A 16,405-nucleotide genomic window follows, 5' to 3' on the forward strand; every position below is an offset into this window, starting at 1 on the left:
TTCTGATGCAACCCTATATGCTTCTATTTAGTCACACACACACACACACACACACACACACACACACACACACACACACACACACACACACACACACACACACACACACACACACACACACACACACACACACACACACACACACTCACTCTTCTGGCCCCGAGGTCACAATTGTCTTCTTTCGTCTGACCTACACTTTTTTTTACAATATCCTCCTTTGAAGACACACACACACACACACACACACACACACACACACACACACACACACACACACACACACACACACACACACACACACACACACACACCTACACCTGGTGGGACACCCCCAGCGGCGGTGCTGATGCGGACCCTAGGGTGGCTGTGGTTTTGCTCATCTTCCTCGTCCCCCAAATGGGTCATGCCACCCTCTGTAAATCTCTCCTTCGTCTCTCGCTCTCTTTCTGTCTGGCCTCGGCTGCTATTGGCCGCCGTCCGCCTGCTCCCGTCCGCCGGCGGCGGTGCCAGCGCTGTGTTCCGTGCACTTCGGTTTATTCGCTGCGGTTCATTACAGTCGTTGGAGCGGTTGCTACCGGCGACGCATTAAACATCGTAACGACGGCGAATAAAACCCAGAATTGATCGGCAAAACTGTGCAACAGAGCCGGGGGAGGAGGGGGGGCGAGGCAAACCAATATAGAGGGGGAAAAAACGCCAGGAAACCTCATGCGTGTAAACTACGACTCCCCCCTCCCCATCTCAATCATCAGACATGCATATTCATCACGTCCGGGGACAGCGTTGCCGCCCCGCAAATATTGTGTCGTGTGTTTTCTTTTTTTTTCCTCAAAAGTCATTTGGTATCCAGAAATAAAATGCTTGGCGGCTTCCTCGTCGCGGCGCTCATGCAATATTAATCAAGACACCTCGGAGGGCGGCGGTGGCTCTGTCTGCCAGGCGGCGGCCGGCTGGAGCGCCGGTGACAAGCGAGCTGGTGAATCATCCAGAGCGTTCACAACAACGCCATAGTCTCTCGCTCCACTCGCTCTCTCTCTCTTTCTCCCACCCCCCCCCCACCCCCAGTAATTCAACGCTCTTCAGGCAACACAAACAACACCAATAAGGCCGCTGTCGCCGCCGCTCCTGAGGTTAGTGGGGATCGCGGCTAGCAGCGGGGGCTCCGCTGTGTAATTGAATTCTCCTTCGAATTTCTTTCCCCCTTGTGCCTTAGATCCCCGGCTCAGGACCCCCCCTCTTGTCCCCCTTGCTTTCTCTCTCTCTCTCTCTCTCTCTGTGTCTTTCTTTCTTTCTTTGTCTTTCTCCTTTTCGCTCCCCTCTCGCACCTACCTGTACACACTTCATTCGTTTTACACTTCTCGCACATGCCAACTCATCCCCCCCTCTCTAAATCTCGCTCTCGCTCTCACTCTCAACACACTCTCATCACACACTCATCCACGCACGCACACACCAAGACACGGCCCCATAAGCAATCAGACGTGGCGTTACTCCTCTGGAGAAAGGAGGAGGCGGTCAGACGCAGAGCAACGCCACACGGTTACCAGGTGAGGCATCGGGCGTCCGTCACAAGGCCTTGGGGTCAGCTCGAACCCATGCCCTCGTCCCTGCGCCCGCCCCCTGGTCGTCCAGATGTCCAGACTCTATACCCTTAGTCTTTGTTTACGACGGTCCGACCGCGGCGCACAGCTTTTCCGAGGACATAATCCCCGAGATTCTCCAGTGTCGGGTTTTCGGCGAGGTCATTTCCTCCGGGCCCCGCGGCTAGGCCCGCTTCTATATTTGCGTGTGCTGAGGGTCGCAGGTGACTCATGCGTGCGTGTTCTGCTCCCTGCAGGGTGTGGCCACTGTAAGAAGATGAAGCCGGAATACGACGAGGCCGCTGAGATCCTCAACAAGGGCTCTGACGTAAGTGTGTGTGTACGTACTTGTGTGTGTGTGTGTGTGTGTGTACTTTTGTGTGTGTATGTACTTGTGTGAGTACGTGTGTGACAGACTGTGCACAATTGCATACTTTATTGCATGGCACCGCCATGTCAGCGTTTTTCACACCTTGGCTTTGATTTTGTCCTGACTGGACGAGCGCTATCTGTTCAGAGAGCAAAGGGCTACGGTGATGTTGACCTGCAGGCGTTGCAACACCGGAGCCTTCGAGAGGCTCCAGGGTCTCTTTAGCCAGAACCCCAGTACGGGTCGAAGCCTCCTGAAGGGCCACGGCTTAGTCTGTTTCACATTAGTAGGGTGTGGTACACACACTCTCACAGATACGCGCACATTCGCACGCACCAACATGTCCATGCGTACACATGCTCATACACGCACGCACGCACACCCACACACACAGGCTCATGGTGGCTCCAAGCCCAGCATAAGTCAATGGGGAGTTCCTGGTCATTATCTGCTGCGGATAATCTAGCGCCTCTCACTCTCCCCCTGTCTGAGCCTTCAAGGTCCATAACATCATTTATTCTCTCTCTCTCTCTCTCTCTCGCTCTCTCTCTCGCTCTCTCTCTCGCTCTCTCTCGCTCTCTCTCGCTCTCTCTCGCTCTCTCTCTCTCTCTCGCTCTCTCTCTCTCTCTCGCTCGCCTGGGTTTGCGAGTTCAGTTTAATTGTTCACAGAAAAGCGTTGCTGTTGTTGTCCCATTTGTGTCACCGGTCCCCCTTTTAAGCATTACAAATATTACGATAGAATGCTCTAACCGGCCATAACCGAAGGGTTCATTTGATACCAAATATGCAACCAGCCAGATGAATCAGCATGTTTCCGTGGCGACCGCCATCGCTGATCCCCCGGCCGTTCCCTCCGCCCCCCCCCACAGAGTCCGGGCGTTCTGGCGGCGATGGACACCACCATCCACAAGGCAACCGGCGAACGCTTCAAGATCTCGGGCTTCCCCACGGTCAAGTACTTTGAGAAGGGCCAGGACATGTATGCCCTGCCCCAGCTCCGCAGCAAGGACGGCATCCTCGACTTCATGCGCAAGTGAGTCTCTGCTCTGAAGCCAGTCACCTGGAGAGGGGTCTGAAGTCTACGGCTAGCGAGAGAGGTCTAAAGTCCATGTTGGGCGGTCCACGGGGCCAGACACAAGACAAAGTCTTGTCAATATCATATATTTATAGCTCAAGTGTTATTTGTCGTTGAACTTGATGACAAATTCAGAGGTCGACCAATGAACCCACACGTTGCATTTAAAACCAGATAAGTACGAGTCTTCATATTGGAGTCCGAATGACGCATTGGTTGAGTCAGAATAATCAGTGCTGGAGTCCGAGTTACGTGTCAATGATATCCTTTCTACGACCGGCTAGTGCTACAATCTCATTCTTCTCTTGTGTGATGCTCCACCCCTCATTCAGCCAAAGGAGTGATTTAAGAGACCATTAATCACCACAATAATTTGATGCATTTCGTCTTTTTGATTCATTTGGAACAACCTCCTGTTCTATAATGGAACGATTTATATTTTAGGGGCCGCTGTAAAAAGTAACGGCCAAGGTGATGGTATCTGTGCGACTGTCGCTATTAGGGGCGTCGTAAAGCTAGGGGTCGACCAAAGGTCACACTTTATATAGCGGGCCGCTTCCGGGGTGAATTAACTCACCAACTCACGTTTTGGTATTTTCTTTTTTTAATGTTGTTGTTTTTCTCCTTTTTGAAGGGCTTCATCAATCTTGAAAGAAACGAGACTTTTAAACAAGTTTTCTCTTCGCCTGTCTCTGTCCGTTTTCCCCTCTCCCTCTGCCTCCCCCTCTTCCTTCCCCTCTTCCTCTCCCTCCCCCTCTTCCTTCCCCTCTTCCTCTCCCTCCCCCTCTTCCTCTCCCTCCCCCTCTTCCTTCCCCTCTCCCTCTCCCTCTCCCTCTCCCTCCCCCTCTCCCTCTCCCTCTCCCTCCCCCTCTTCATCTCCCTCCCCCTCTTCCTTCCCCTCTTCCTCACCCTCTCCCTCCCCCTCTTCCTCGCCCTCTCCCTCCCCCTCTTCCTCACCCTCTCCCTCCCCCTCTTCCTCACCCTCTCCCTCCCCCTCTTCCTCTCCCTCTCCCTCTGCCTCCCCCTCTTCCTTCCCCTCTTCCTCTCCCTCCCCCTCTTCCTCTCCCTCCCCCTCTTCCTTCCCCTCTCCCTCTCCCTCTCCCTCCCCCTCTCCCTCTCCCTCCCCCTCTTCATCTCCCTCCCCCTCTTCCTTCCCCTCTTCCTCACCCTCTCCCTCCCCCTCTTCCTCTCCCTCTCCCTCCCCCTCTTCCTCACCCTCTCCCTCCCCCTCTTCCTCTCCCTCTCCCTCCCCCTCTTCCTCTCCCTCTCCCTCCCCCTCTTCATCTCCCTCTTCCTCTCCCTCGCCCTCCCCCTCGCTCTCTTCCTCTCTCCCTCCTACTCCCCCTCTTCCTCACCCTCTCCCTCCCCCTCTTCCTCACCCTCTCCCTCCCCCTCTTCCTCTCCCTCCCCCTCTTCCTCACCCTCTCCCTCCCCCTCTTCCTCTCCCTCTCCCTCCCCCTCTTCATCTCCCTCTTCCTCTCCCTCGCCCTCCCCCTCGCTCTCTTCCTCTCTCCCTCCTACTCCCCCTCTTCCTCCGCCTCTTCCTTCCCCTCTCCCTCTGCCTCCCCCTCTTCCTTCCCCTCTTCCTCTCCCTCCCCCTCTTCCTCTCCCTCCCCCTCTTCCTTCCCCTCTTCCTCACCCTCTTCCTCTCCCTCTCCCTCCCCCTCTTCATCCCCCTCTTCCTCTCCCTCGCCCTCCCCCTCGCTCTCTTCCTCTCTCCCTCCTACTCCCCCTCTTCCTCCGCCTCTTCCTTCCCCTTACCCTCCACCTCTCCCTCCCCCTCCCCCTCTTCATCTCCCTCCCCCTCTTCCTCACCCTCTCCCTCCCCCTCTTCCTCTCCCTCTCCCTCCCCCTCTTCCTCTCCCTCCCCCTCTTCCTTCCCCTCTCCCTCTCCCTCTCCCTCCCCCTCTTCATCTCCCTCCCCCTCTTCCTTCCCCTCTCCCTCCCCCTCTTCCTCCCCCTCTCCCTCCCCCTCTCCCTCCCCCTCTTCCTCTCCCTCGCCCTCCCCCTCGCTCTCTTCCTCTCTCCCTCCTACTCCCCCTCTTCCTCCGCCTCTTCCTTCCCCTTACCCTCCACCTCTTCCTCCCCCTCCCCCTCAACCTCCCCCTCTCTCCCCCCCCAGCCCGCAGGCGCCGGCGCCCCCTGAGCAGTCATGGGAGGACAAGCCCTCCAGCGTCAGCCACCTGGGCGCGGAGGACTTCCGGGAGGCCCTGAAGAAGAAGAAGCACGCCCTGGTCATGTTCTACGCTCCCTGTAAGACCCCCCCCCCCCCCCCCCCCCCCCCATATGTCTCTGGTCCTCTCTGTTCTCCCTCCCGCCCATCACCACCACACGTTTATATTGAGGTCAAATTCAGAGGTCAAAGTGTGTGTGTGTGTGTGTGTGTGTACGTAAATGTATGTGTGTGTGTGTATACGTGTGTGTGTGTGTGTGTGTGTGTGTGTGAACGTACATGTTTGTGTGTGTCTACACATGTGTGTGTACATACATTTTTTTGTGTGTGTACACACATATGTGTGTGGGAAATTGTCTGAGCCAACGTCGATTCTCTCAGATCATGTCTTGAGATTTTACTTCATAAAAAGAAATTGTTATTTTATACCCATCACGGGAAAGCGTTGCAGGCCAAGTACTCAAATCACGAGCAGTATAGGAACCACACCCAAGCCAAGAGGACTCCAGTGAGGTGACTCCAATAAAAGTTAATGGATACTGATCTTGTGTTTGGAACATGTTGACATCGCTCCAACTACTGGAAGGAACCTAATTTTATTATATAGGCGCACACCAAACAATGAGTCGTATGAATTGCGTTGCAGTGTACCGTGTGTATATCTATAGATAAATGAATGCTTACATAAATTGGAAAAGCAGCGTGTGGTATGTTTCAATGGGGTGCAAACACACCTTGTAATGCATTATGGTGAAATCAATAGGAGGGAATTTAAAGGAACTACAGTGGTAGGGATGAGGCAATTTGATGAGGCCTCTGTGCTGGCAATAGCAAGAAAACAATGATTTTATTCACAACAATGATGCCATGGCTCTCATAACTCATGTAAGCTTTCAAATGTCTCTATTTTACCAACAGGTGTGCGTGTGATTAGCAATTAGAAGTCTTATCAAAATGTGCCAAAGTGACATCTAGAGTGTTCACCTAGATCTATGATTATAGATCAGTCTACAGTCAGTCTACAGTGGACTGCACCAACTGGGTAGGCTGTTCTATCCATCGTACATCTAAGCGGACACTCTCACTCGGGTTGTCATTATTTTACAGGGCATCGGTCAATGGATTAGTGGACTAATCACTCACAACTGCTGGTATAATAAGCAGAACTTTAATATAAACAAAAATAGATATTACTATGCTAGCATTTGCCATAATTCCCCCACTTGCATGAGGAAATACAATATTTGCGATATGCAATTTCCAATTATCTCGGCGTCCGCTCAAACGCAGTGTGATTGTACCAGCCGCTGTTTGATCAGCAGGGGGAGGTTTGTTAGATCAGACTGTTTGGTGGAGGCTGAACATGTATCAGACAAACCACGTTTTGTTATTCTTTTCTTTTACTCAGAGGGGCGGTGGGGGGAGCTGATAACCAGCCACCCTCCCAACGACCATTATCCATTTGTTGCTCTATTTCTTTTCTCTAGTTCCCCCGTCTCTCTCTCTCTCTCTCTCTCTCTCTCTCTCTTTCTCTTTCTCTTTCTCTTCCCCCCCCCCATAATCCCCCGGAATCGTGAGGCGCTAATTGGCTCCTTGTGTACATATTATGTTTCCGCACAGCAGTCGATGCGCTAAATACCTCATAAGCAGCCATCTGAACGCGTTGTGTTAAGTGCTGTTTAGTTACAATACATAATGATTCAGTGCGTTTTAACGTTGCCTGAACAATACGTATGCAGCGGCGCACACTTGATCTCGCGTTCAATCACACCCCACGCCATTCATAATGAAACAACACAACAATCCTCTACCTCGCCCATCTGTCTCCCTCCCGGCTGTCTTGTACGTTCTCGCCTTCCGTCTCGCCGTTCCACTTCACCAGTCATCTTTTTGTTTGTAATCTCTTCTCGTCACTCTTCTTTCTCGCTCTGAATGTCTTTTAGTTTTATTTTCTCTCCCGCCCTCTCCGCCTTCCCCGTCTCCTGTCTCTATCTGGCTCTGTCGCTCCGTAATTATGTGAGTGCAAAGTGAAGGACATGAAAAAAAGGAAAAAACAATCTCCCCCGCCTGCAGAACAGACGAGAGCAGCGGGTGTCATTACAGACGCGCGGCTCTTAGTGTCAAGACGAGTAAACCTGTGAAATCTGGGCACTCCGGCACAATTACACGCTACATGCACTTTGTTCCCCCGCTCGCTCCTTCCTCCCCCAGAGAATCTCTTCTGCAGCGCCGGAAGGCCGCCCCCGTCACCAAACCTTTGTATTTAAAAAAAAGTTGTGTGTGTGTCTGTGTGTGTGGGGGGGGGGGGGGGACCGGGAAGGGGGCTGGTTAGTTGTTACAGTAATTCTTCCACCTCGAGACTCACACGAAAACAAAAGCACCCGTTTGTGTTTGATGCTGTTCTTTGGCTCGGGTTTTTGGTTTCTGAAGTGGCGCCATCAGCCAATGAACTCTGAGGAGATCGATCAATGAAATGGCAGAGCAGCACAGTTGTGTTATTGATGAGTGAAACACCCCTTAGTCTTTATCTTTCTTAATAGGACAGAGTTGTAGACAATTGCTAGTTTGTTGATCTTTCTGAAAAGCTCTTTGAGAAACTGCGTCGCTCATTTCCATAATGACCAGTGCGTTGCAGATGTCTTTCCTTTCAGAGTTGTTTTTTTACCACGAGGCACTGTGAAGAAATGTTAAAATCCTTTAAACCTATTTGGGCCACTCGGAAGTAGCACTGCTAAGAAAGGAAAGTTCAAATTCTAGCAACGTGACTTGTTTCTGTATTGAAAGCAGCAGCCTGCTAAATGAATTCCCCTAAAGGGACTTTTGAGTCCATTGTATCTTCTCAACCTATTCTCTGCAGTACTGTAGTCTTGGCAATATTAAAAGGCTTAGAAACAAACTGGTCCCTGTTAGACATGCAAGAACAGTGAAAACAGCTGGTTACCCCTTCTGCCCCACACTTACAACATGGCATAGACGTCCTACCACTGTAGGGGCGCTAACGTATGGGCCAGGCGCACAGTGTCCATGGGCCCGAAGGGGGTAAACATTGTGTTGAACGTGCCACAGCCAGTGGGGGAAAGGAGATGGGTGGGGTGGGGTGGGGGGGGGGGGGGGGGAGATGGGGATGGGTCAGTTGTTAATTTTACGATGGTCATAAAAAGATTTATTACACTTCATAAAATAAAAGTGAGCTATCCCTAACGTAGGCTAATCCTGTAAGGCACCTGCCACTTGTTATGGGTCCGGGTGTTTTATGTCTCTTCAGATATGTCTTTGAGGAAGTGCAATGATATAGCGCCATTGATTCCTTGTCTTTTTCCTTCATTTTTTATCTTTTTTTATGGATTCCAGTCCAATCCCATTTACATGGTGTTCACACACAGTGGCATTGGACGACCACACTGTTGGAAGTGTGTGTGTGTGTGTGTGTACGCGTGCGCCCCCTTATTGATCCCCCGGGGGGAGAAATTGATTTGTAACGTCAGCAAAATAAAATTTAAAAGGAATAATTTAGAAAATAAAAAAGTCAACACAAAATGTATAAATAATGAATTTGTTTATAACTGGTGTGTGTGGTCTGCTCTCCTAGGGTGTCCCCACTGCAAGAGCTCCGTCCCCCACTTCACAGCGGCGGCCGACACCTTCAAGGACGACCGCAAGGTAAGGCCCCCCCCTGTTAACGAGTCGTCTCGTGTGTGTGTGTGTGTGTGTGTGTGCTGTGTACAATCTGCACATGATGGCATCGGAATGGCTATTGCGCTCGGTATTTGTCATACGTTAATGTCTAAAGCTCCTGTCTCCGTGATACCAGTACAGAGACGCTCGTGTTGTTTGTCTACTACAATGGGTAAATATTGCTCTAAGGTATGGTAATTCATTATATCTGTTGCCCTTTCGAAGCAAATATGCTAATGAAGTTTACACATTAAAAAGAGGATATTGCTGTAAGGGGAGGAATAATAATAATAAGTGTACTTTCTAAAAAGCACACACTGTTAACATTTTAGACAAACGACACACTAAAATGAACACAACTCATCAAACATAAATCCATTCCAGTCATCAGAACTGGAGCAAGGTCGAAGAGGAACGCCGAGTTCTGTGAGGGGAAACTGCTACGGCGAATCCCAACCAAGAGTGTTCTGCTTTCGAGCTTTTGCCGCCTCAGCCGTCTCTCCCCTTCGTACTTTTCACCCCACGGGAGCGCAGTGTCTGATCACCGCTTCACTCGGGGCCATGTGAGGTTGTGCGATGTTTGCAGACCTGAAACAAGGAGACCAACCAACGCTTTGCGGCCCTGCGTTATCCATTCCCCCGGGGGGGTGCATGACCTCTCGTAATGCATTCCAACTCCCACTCGCTCCCTGTAAATACGCACTCACTCCAAGGTTCAGCCCCGCTGACTCTTTCAGTGCGTCCTCCTTATTATGTGACTCACTCCTTAATCACGAGCACGTGCGCGCGCTTACACACGCTCACTTTCACACGCACACACTTTGGTACACATATTTGCACACGCACACACACTTGCGCACACACACCCTCTTGCGCACACACACACACTTGCACACACTTACGATGTGTGGCAACATGTCTTGCAGTACTCAACACACACTCCGATTACACACAGGCAGGCACGCACACACACTCCCAAAGACGACACGGTATTCCTCTGTGAACGCCGTAATCCACGGTGTCAACACGTTACGTCAACAGAGGGTGACAGAGGGTTTTTTGAATAATTCCCGGATCATTCGGGAATCATTCTTGCTCAATAGTTTGGAATCTTCTGAAATCAGTTTCAGATGGCGAGGATTAGCGAACATATCTGTTGAAATCTGGACCGCAGTTAAAAGTGAGACTGCATGAGCACCTCCTACAAAGAGGGTTCAGGGGGGCTGCGCATCAGGATGGATTGAGCCACATGCCTATTTTGTGGATCCAGGTCCTCATAAATATGTTTTTCTTTCCTATCTGTTTTTTTGTTTTCAATGGGTCAACAAAGAGTATCCTGTGACCCTTCACTTAACACCATTCAGTATGTGTGCCTTATGGTAAATGGACTGCATTTATACAGTGCTTTTCTAACCAGTGGCCATTAAAAGCATTTTAAAATATGACCTAACATTCACACACTGACGGCGGTGTCAACCATGCAAGGCCGAAGCTCGTCAGGAGCAGTCAGGGATAGCTGTCTTGTTCAGGGACACCTCGACACTCATCTGGGAAGAGCCGGGGATAGGACTAGCAACCTTCTGGCTACCAGTCAGCCCGCTCGACCTCCTGAGGAACACGCGCCCATTAAACGACGCTATTACAACACGACTACACTACTACAGTATTCATGTAAACGCTATTATATGATCGTTGAAACGCATAAACTGGCACTGCCCGCTGACACACCTCACCTTTTTGCCAAATCAATCTATTTATAGGGACAAGTAAAAGTGTCAATTTAACGTAGCGTTTTATTAATGTAGTGGAGGTGGTGTAGCAGACACAAAGGCCGGCCATTGTTGTTCATGTTTAATGCAACATGATGCTCTTTAGATTAATGTAGGTGTGATAGATGAACCGGAGTCCCTCCTGTGTATTTCCTCTTTGTTTGTGGCGGCATAGCTCTCCACGGCTGAGCCCCCACAGCCTGCACACACATGAACCTGCTCATCAAACCAATCATGTAAAGGCATGTTTATGGGGGGGGGGGATCATGGATCGTGTTTTACGCTTCACTCAGAGTTCAGTGCTTCCCATCCGTTCACCATTACTGGGAGGATAAATAAACACGTAATACTTGAATAAATACATTTCTGTCTCAGAGCAGAACCCCTTCTAGTTAAGACGGTGCTTTACATGGTCGACGGGAACAATGTTGTTTCCCAGTGTCCTCTGAATGGCATGACGTCTAAACTCACTCTATTTATACCGACCCCGCCCTCTGGAGTGTTTACCTCCGCCGTAGATCTCCTTCTGTCGGCTGTCTCCACCTTGTCAGCCAGAAACAAACGCACATACGCCTAGCTCTGATTTTGCAGACTCCCCCTCTATGATTTCCTGTGATTCGTTGCACACTTTGTTTGTGAGGTGCAATTTTCTTTTTTGTTGTTCTTACCGTCTCAACTCACACTTTGTTTGTAAGGAGCATTTGTATTTGTCGTTGTTTCTTATTCTCAACATCTTAACTTAAAAGCAAATGATAAAAGCAGAGCCCGTAGTGCTTCGCATTGACAGCACTCTATGAACGTGCCATGTGCAGTAATGACGAGTCGACCCACCTACATGGCCTCCAACGAGCGCATGCACTGAACGGGAACTCGTCCGGCTGTCTGTCCCAGTTACCCATCCTTCCACCCGTCCCTTACTATTGTCATTCCACCTTTGTGATCGTATTTTTTACTATTCCACAATACCCTCAAGCCTCTGCCTTCTGCTGTCCCCGTGTGTTTCCACAAGAGCTTTAAGCTGAGGCTACCGGGTGTTGACCGGGTATTCGGAGAGTCCCATCTTGTGACCTTATTCCCTCTTCCAGTCCCCGGGCTCTGGCCTGTTCACGCCCCACAGCTCTCCTGGCCCGGGGCGATGCTGGAATACACTCCGTTAAGAAACCATGGATTTGGCGTCTGTGGCGACAGACATTGGTTTACAAACCACGTTTTGGAGGGTGTAGATCTGCAACTATGGATTGAGATTTTTGCAGCCAGCAGGAGGAAACAATCCATGCCACGTTGAAGGCAGGAATTGAATGGCCGCAGCCTATGGCCAAGAGTAATGAATTTTCAATACCTAGTAACTTTTTAATAATCAAAAAACCTTTCAAAATAAAAATCTAAACAAGAACTCTCCAAATACATAATATTGAGATGTTCTAGCCACTTGGATCCTAACCGAACAAAGAAAATATGTATCGGCTATTTATTACAAGAATTAAATCGCATTTTCACCAGACTTAGTGACGGATCTTTCAGCAACCAAACACCGTTAGGCCGTTAGAAGATCTCCATGTTAGTCACCTCACTCAGGGCTGCAACAGGCAGTAATCCCAGTTATAAAGCAGCTCACCCATGCCGGGGGGCGAGCTAACTGGAAACGTTCTGCTCCTCAAGAGTATGACTTGGAGATCAATAAGAAATATTGGGAGAATGGGAGAATCGATAGCGGAACTGTGTGCAGACCCTTTCGAGAAACGAGCCGGCACGGGTTTAATCTGCTGCTGTCGATTGCCAGCAACTGGGATTAGTCGTGTCTAGAGATGAGCATTGAGCTGAAGTAGGCCTTTTTGCTACCTGCTGTCGAAAGGAACAGGCCGACTGCTCGGCCTCCCGTATTGATGGTTGCATCTTTCTCGAGATTGGCTTATTCAAACCACTTCTTATTTAAAACGGCACTTGTATGGGTCCTCGGCAATACCCCCTCCGGTTCACTGACGTAGATCGACGTAGTTGAACACATGCTGGCGTCTGTCCTTAAGCCCTGCCCCCCAGCTGCTGCACAGAGTGGGGTTGAGTGGGGTTGATTATTTCTTTTTCAAGTTTATTATTCATCACTTTATAGATTGATTCATATAAGGATCCCTGATTTACTGCTCGGTTTTGTTCATTCAGGGTCCATGGTGAAGGATTTTAATGATATTTTCAAGCAGATTTGTTGAAAAAAACAAACATAAGGTGTGTGTTTTGACAACCAACATTTGTGTTTAATTCGTTTATCTTTAATCTATTGTGAGAAAACGGTGACACGCTAACGGGGTGTATAGCTGGTAGGGGGATTTAGGAACTGATTAGCTCACTGTAGAGCACAAACCCCTTCCAGACAAGGCAGGAGATGGGACCAAAGGCCCACGCGTGAGCCTCAAAGACTCTTCGATCCGTCTCAAGAGGATAAAGGGTTCCAAGGGTTCCGCAAGGTGCTGTACCAGGACTAAAGGTCCTTCACCATGCAATACGTCATCCCTTTATTCTGAAACGCCACATATGTACATACAGCAACATCTTTAACAGCAACATTAATAATCAGGCCCAGCGATTCAATCGGTAGAACTCCTGACGGGAAGCATAGTCATGACGGTGAGTCGAAAGCGACTGGTTCCGTTTTGTCTGGGTGACTAAGCCCTACTCATCTGCATACAGCGCCGGTGAAAGCGGCGGCTTCTGGAAGGCGGGCGGCTGTTTGACAGTGACGGGTTCACCGGGCACGGCGGTTAGCATCCAGGGAGAGGGTGACATTTCTGCCGGGCAAAGGGCCGTTCTGAGAGAGCCATATATCAGCCGGCCGACATTTACGGCTCATTGGGACGGCGGGCCGCTAATCGATGTAACGCCTCGCTGCATAAATCTCCCTTGTTTGTTTTTTCAGTTTTTTTTCTTATTAAGCAGCGGCGGGTGTTGTTTTTTTTGACCATTTTGTATTTTAAGCAGTTTAACTTCAGAGGAATGTGTGGTGTATGTGTGGAGAGTGGGATGTGAGTAGGCTGCTAGCTAAACCTAGGAAGAGTAATAAGGTCCTGTGGATGAAAAACGTCCGGCTAAGCAGGAGAGCAACTGGCCGCATGTAAGCACTTACAATAAATGTCCAACGAGATGAAGCTCCGCGCTTTTCATTTTTTATATTGCATGTCCGAGCCAGGCAGTTAAATATGGTGATTTAAACAAAAACAACCATGTACTTATATTCACCGGCCATTAGGGCACACATACACCAAGGAAATGGTCAACATGTGTTCACATATGGAAGACAGATGCAAAACGACATCATACAATGCATACATTCTTTTTTTTTTATATATATATATTAAGAACATCTGAGGCCATTTAAACAATGTCTTCCTGGAGTTCCTCGTGCAGCAAGGCGTTCCAAGGCCCAGTGTTGAAACTCTCCTGTAACCCTGTCTGGGTTTCGTTTCGACCCTCTTTGATGAAAATCAGCCTCTTCTTGTGATTTCCCATATGACCAAATAATGTAATCAGTTTTCTTTGTGGCGTGTACAACAATCCGTCCTTCAAAGTATTCTCGGTTACAGTTACCAGAATGTGCTTTAGGTTCTTTCCACGCAAACTAACTTGTTGGCACTGCGTTAAAAAATAATTCCACAGTGACAGCTAGTTAAAGACAGATGTTTGTTACTCATTTGAGATGTATTAATCGGTGGTTCTTTTGTTTATCGTTCCCTTCAGATCGCATACGCTGCGGTGGACTGCACCAAGGGACAGAACCACGATCTGTGCAAGCAGGAAGGGGTGGAGGGCTACCCCACCTTCATCCACTTCAACTACGGCAAGTTTGCCGAGAAATACAACGGAGACCGTGGGGTAAGGCCCTTTTTTTTTCCTTTTAGTAAAGAAAAGTTAAGTGAGGTTCTCCGGGGAGAATGAAATGACACGCAGCATGACTTTGACCAAGAACGCAATAGAAACAGCCTCATTAGACGCCGTATTACCTGTGAGGCTTTTTACCAGCTGAAACCAGACTGTGTTTTGGGGCACTAGGGGGTTGAGCTATCTAAAGAGGCTCTCTACCTTCTGAAACCAGCCTGTGGTTAGGGCACTAGGGGGTTGAGCTATGTAGACGCTCTCTACCAGCTGAAACCAGCCTGTGGTTAGGCCACTAGGGGTTTGATCGAAAGAGGCTCTCTACCTGCTGAAACCAGCCGGTGGTTAGGCCACTAGGGGTTTGATCGAAAGAGGCTCTCTCAAGCCGTATTAGCTGTGTGGGTTGAGAAATCTGAAGAGGCTATCTACCGGCCATATTGTAGTGACAATGATATATTGTTTCACCTTCTTATGACAAATGTACTTACTTTAAGTCGACTGATTTTGGGGGTTTTCGCTTCCCTTTTCTTTACCGTGTGAAACTCTCAAACCGTCAAATCCCACAGACGAATGCTCAAGACGAGAGTGCACACATGAGCTCACACCCTTCCCCCTCAATCTGCGGACACGTCGTTGTCCGCAGATATTTACATATCACAGACACTCTCTTGCCCCATTATGGCTGTACATTCTCTGACTAAAAAGACGAAATCCAACAGACAGATGTGTTCACGCTCTCGAACCGTCACCCTTCATAGCAGAACAAAAACCTCTGCGGTGTCCTTTTTGTTCCCACAGGAAGCGGGCTTCACTGGGTTCATGCGCAGCCTGAGGAGCCGAGACCAGGAGAAGATGAAGCGCAGAGAGGAGCTCTAGGATTGGTTACTGGTAGAGGCAGGGGGTGGGGGTGGGGGCGGGGGCGGAGCTTGTCATTGCACTGTGACCCCTTCACCTGGCAGGGCCCCCCCGATCAGCACTGACGTGGGAGACATGACGACCTCAGTGAAGGTTTACTTTTTATTTTTTATTATTCTAGCATGGTGATCATGTTTGTGAAAACACCGACGACCAAGTACATGCTGTGCGGCCGGCCCCTCGAGACTTTTTCACGGATGTTTTAATGAGAGACATGCAAACAAAACTGATTTTTCTGTCCACAGATACTGTGACTGCATATGTAAAAAAGAAAAAAAAGGCTATACCTTATACTGTATCTATGCAATCCTGACCGCCCCCCCCCCCCCTTCACAGACTGTGGGTTCGTGGGGGTCGGAGAAGTGGGTGTTTTTGTCCGTGCCAGTGAGGGTGGTAGTTACCCCAAGTTTAAAGCGATGACCATTCATATTGTGTAGACGCTACCTGATGCGAACTACAGCACTGTTCACCACTCCGCCACGATGCTAACACACACGGGCTGAGAGAAGTTTGCTGATCTAGATTATTATACCTCTCTTCTGGTTCCAATATTTTTGTACAAAACTTTACGTCAGAATCCATAATCATTCTAGGATCCTCTGGAGCTACAATCACAGATCAATACATGCTGGCGTGGCCTCAACCTTTTAAGGGCCGATCCATGACTTGGGTAGGAAAATAAATAGCTCTGAAAGTGCTATGTCGGAGGTTGTTTAATTTTCTTAAACCGGTATGACTTTAGGGTTGGTTGGTGGACATTTTGTAAAGGTGCAGTTGCGCTTTGAGAAAAGTATATGAAAACTCTTTGTTGATTTCAAAAAATGAGGCCTTAAAATTAATAAAGTACTTACCGGAAGGCAGGCAAATGAGCCAATCCAGAATCATTGTGCAAGTGTTCGAGGAGCATGGGTTCGTTTTGAAGTTCCCTTCAATCAGCGGGCAAGAAAAAATATGCAGTGGAAAATATGAAATGTGAAAATCTCATGC

The 16,405-nt window shown here is 49.3% G+C and overlaps 1 protein-coding gene across 1 annotated transcript in view; it reads left to right on the forward strand.

Moving 5' to 3' along the window:
• The window catches only part of pdia5 (protein disulfide isomerase family A, member 5), a 37,445-nt gene extending 22,043 nt beyond the window's left edge, over positions 1 to 15,402 (forward strand). The window contains exons 12-17 of the mRNA XM_079731771.1: positions 1,838 to 1,908; positions 2,820 to 2,983; positions 5,148 to 5,278; positions 8,788 to 8,858; positions 14,369 to 14,503; positions 15,302 to 15,402. Coding sequence (XP_079587897.1) covers positions 1,838 to 1,908; positions 2,820 to 2,983; positions 5,148 to 5,278; positions 8,788 to 8,858; positions 14,369 to 14,503; positions 15,302 to 15,379 — 650 coding nt within the window. The 3' untranslated portion in view covers positions 15,380 to 15,402. The remainder of the gene's footprint in view (positions 1 to 1,837; positions 1,909 to 2,819; positions 2,984 to 5,147; positions 5,279 to 8,787; positions 8,859 to 14,368; positions 14,504 to 15,301) is intronic.
• The last annotated feature ends 1,003 nt before the right edge of the window (positions 15,403 to 16,405 follow it).

This window comes from Pollachius pollachius, assembly GCF_949987615.1.
Source record: "Pollachius pollachius genome assembly, chromosome: 3".
Lineage (NCBI taxonomy): Eukaryota > Metazoa > Chordata > Actinopteri > Gadiformes > Gadidae > Pollachius > Pollachius pollachius.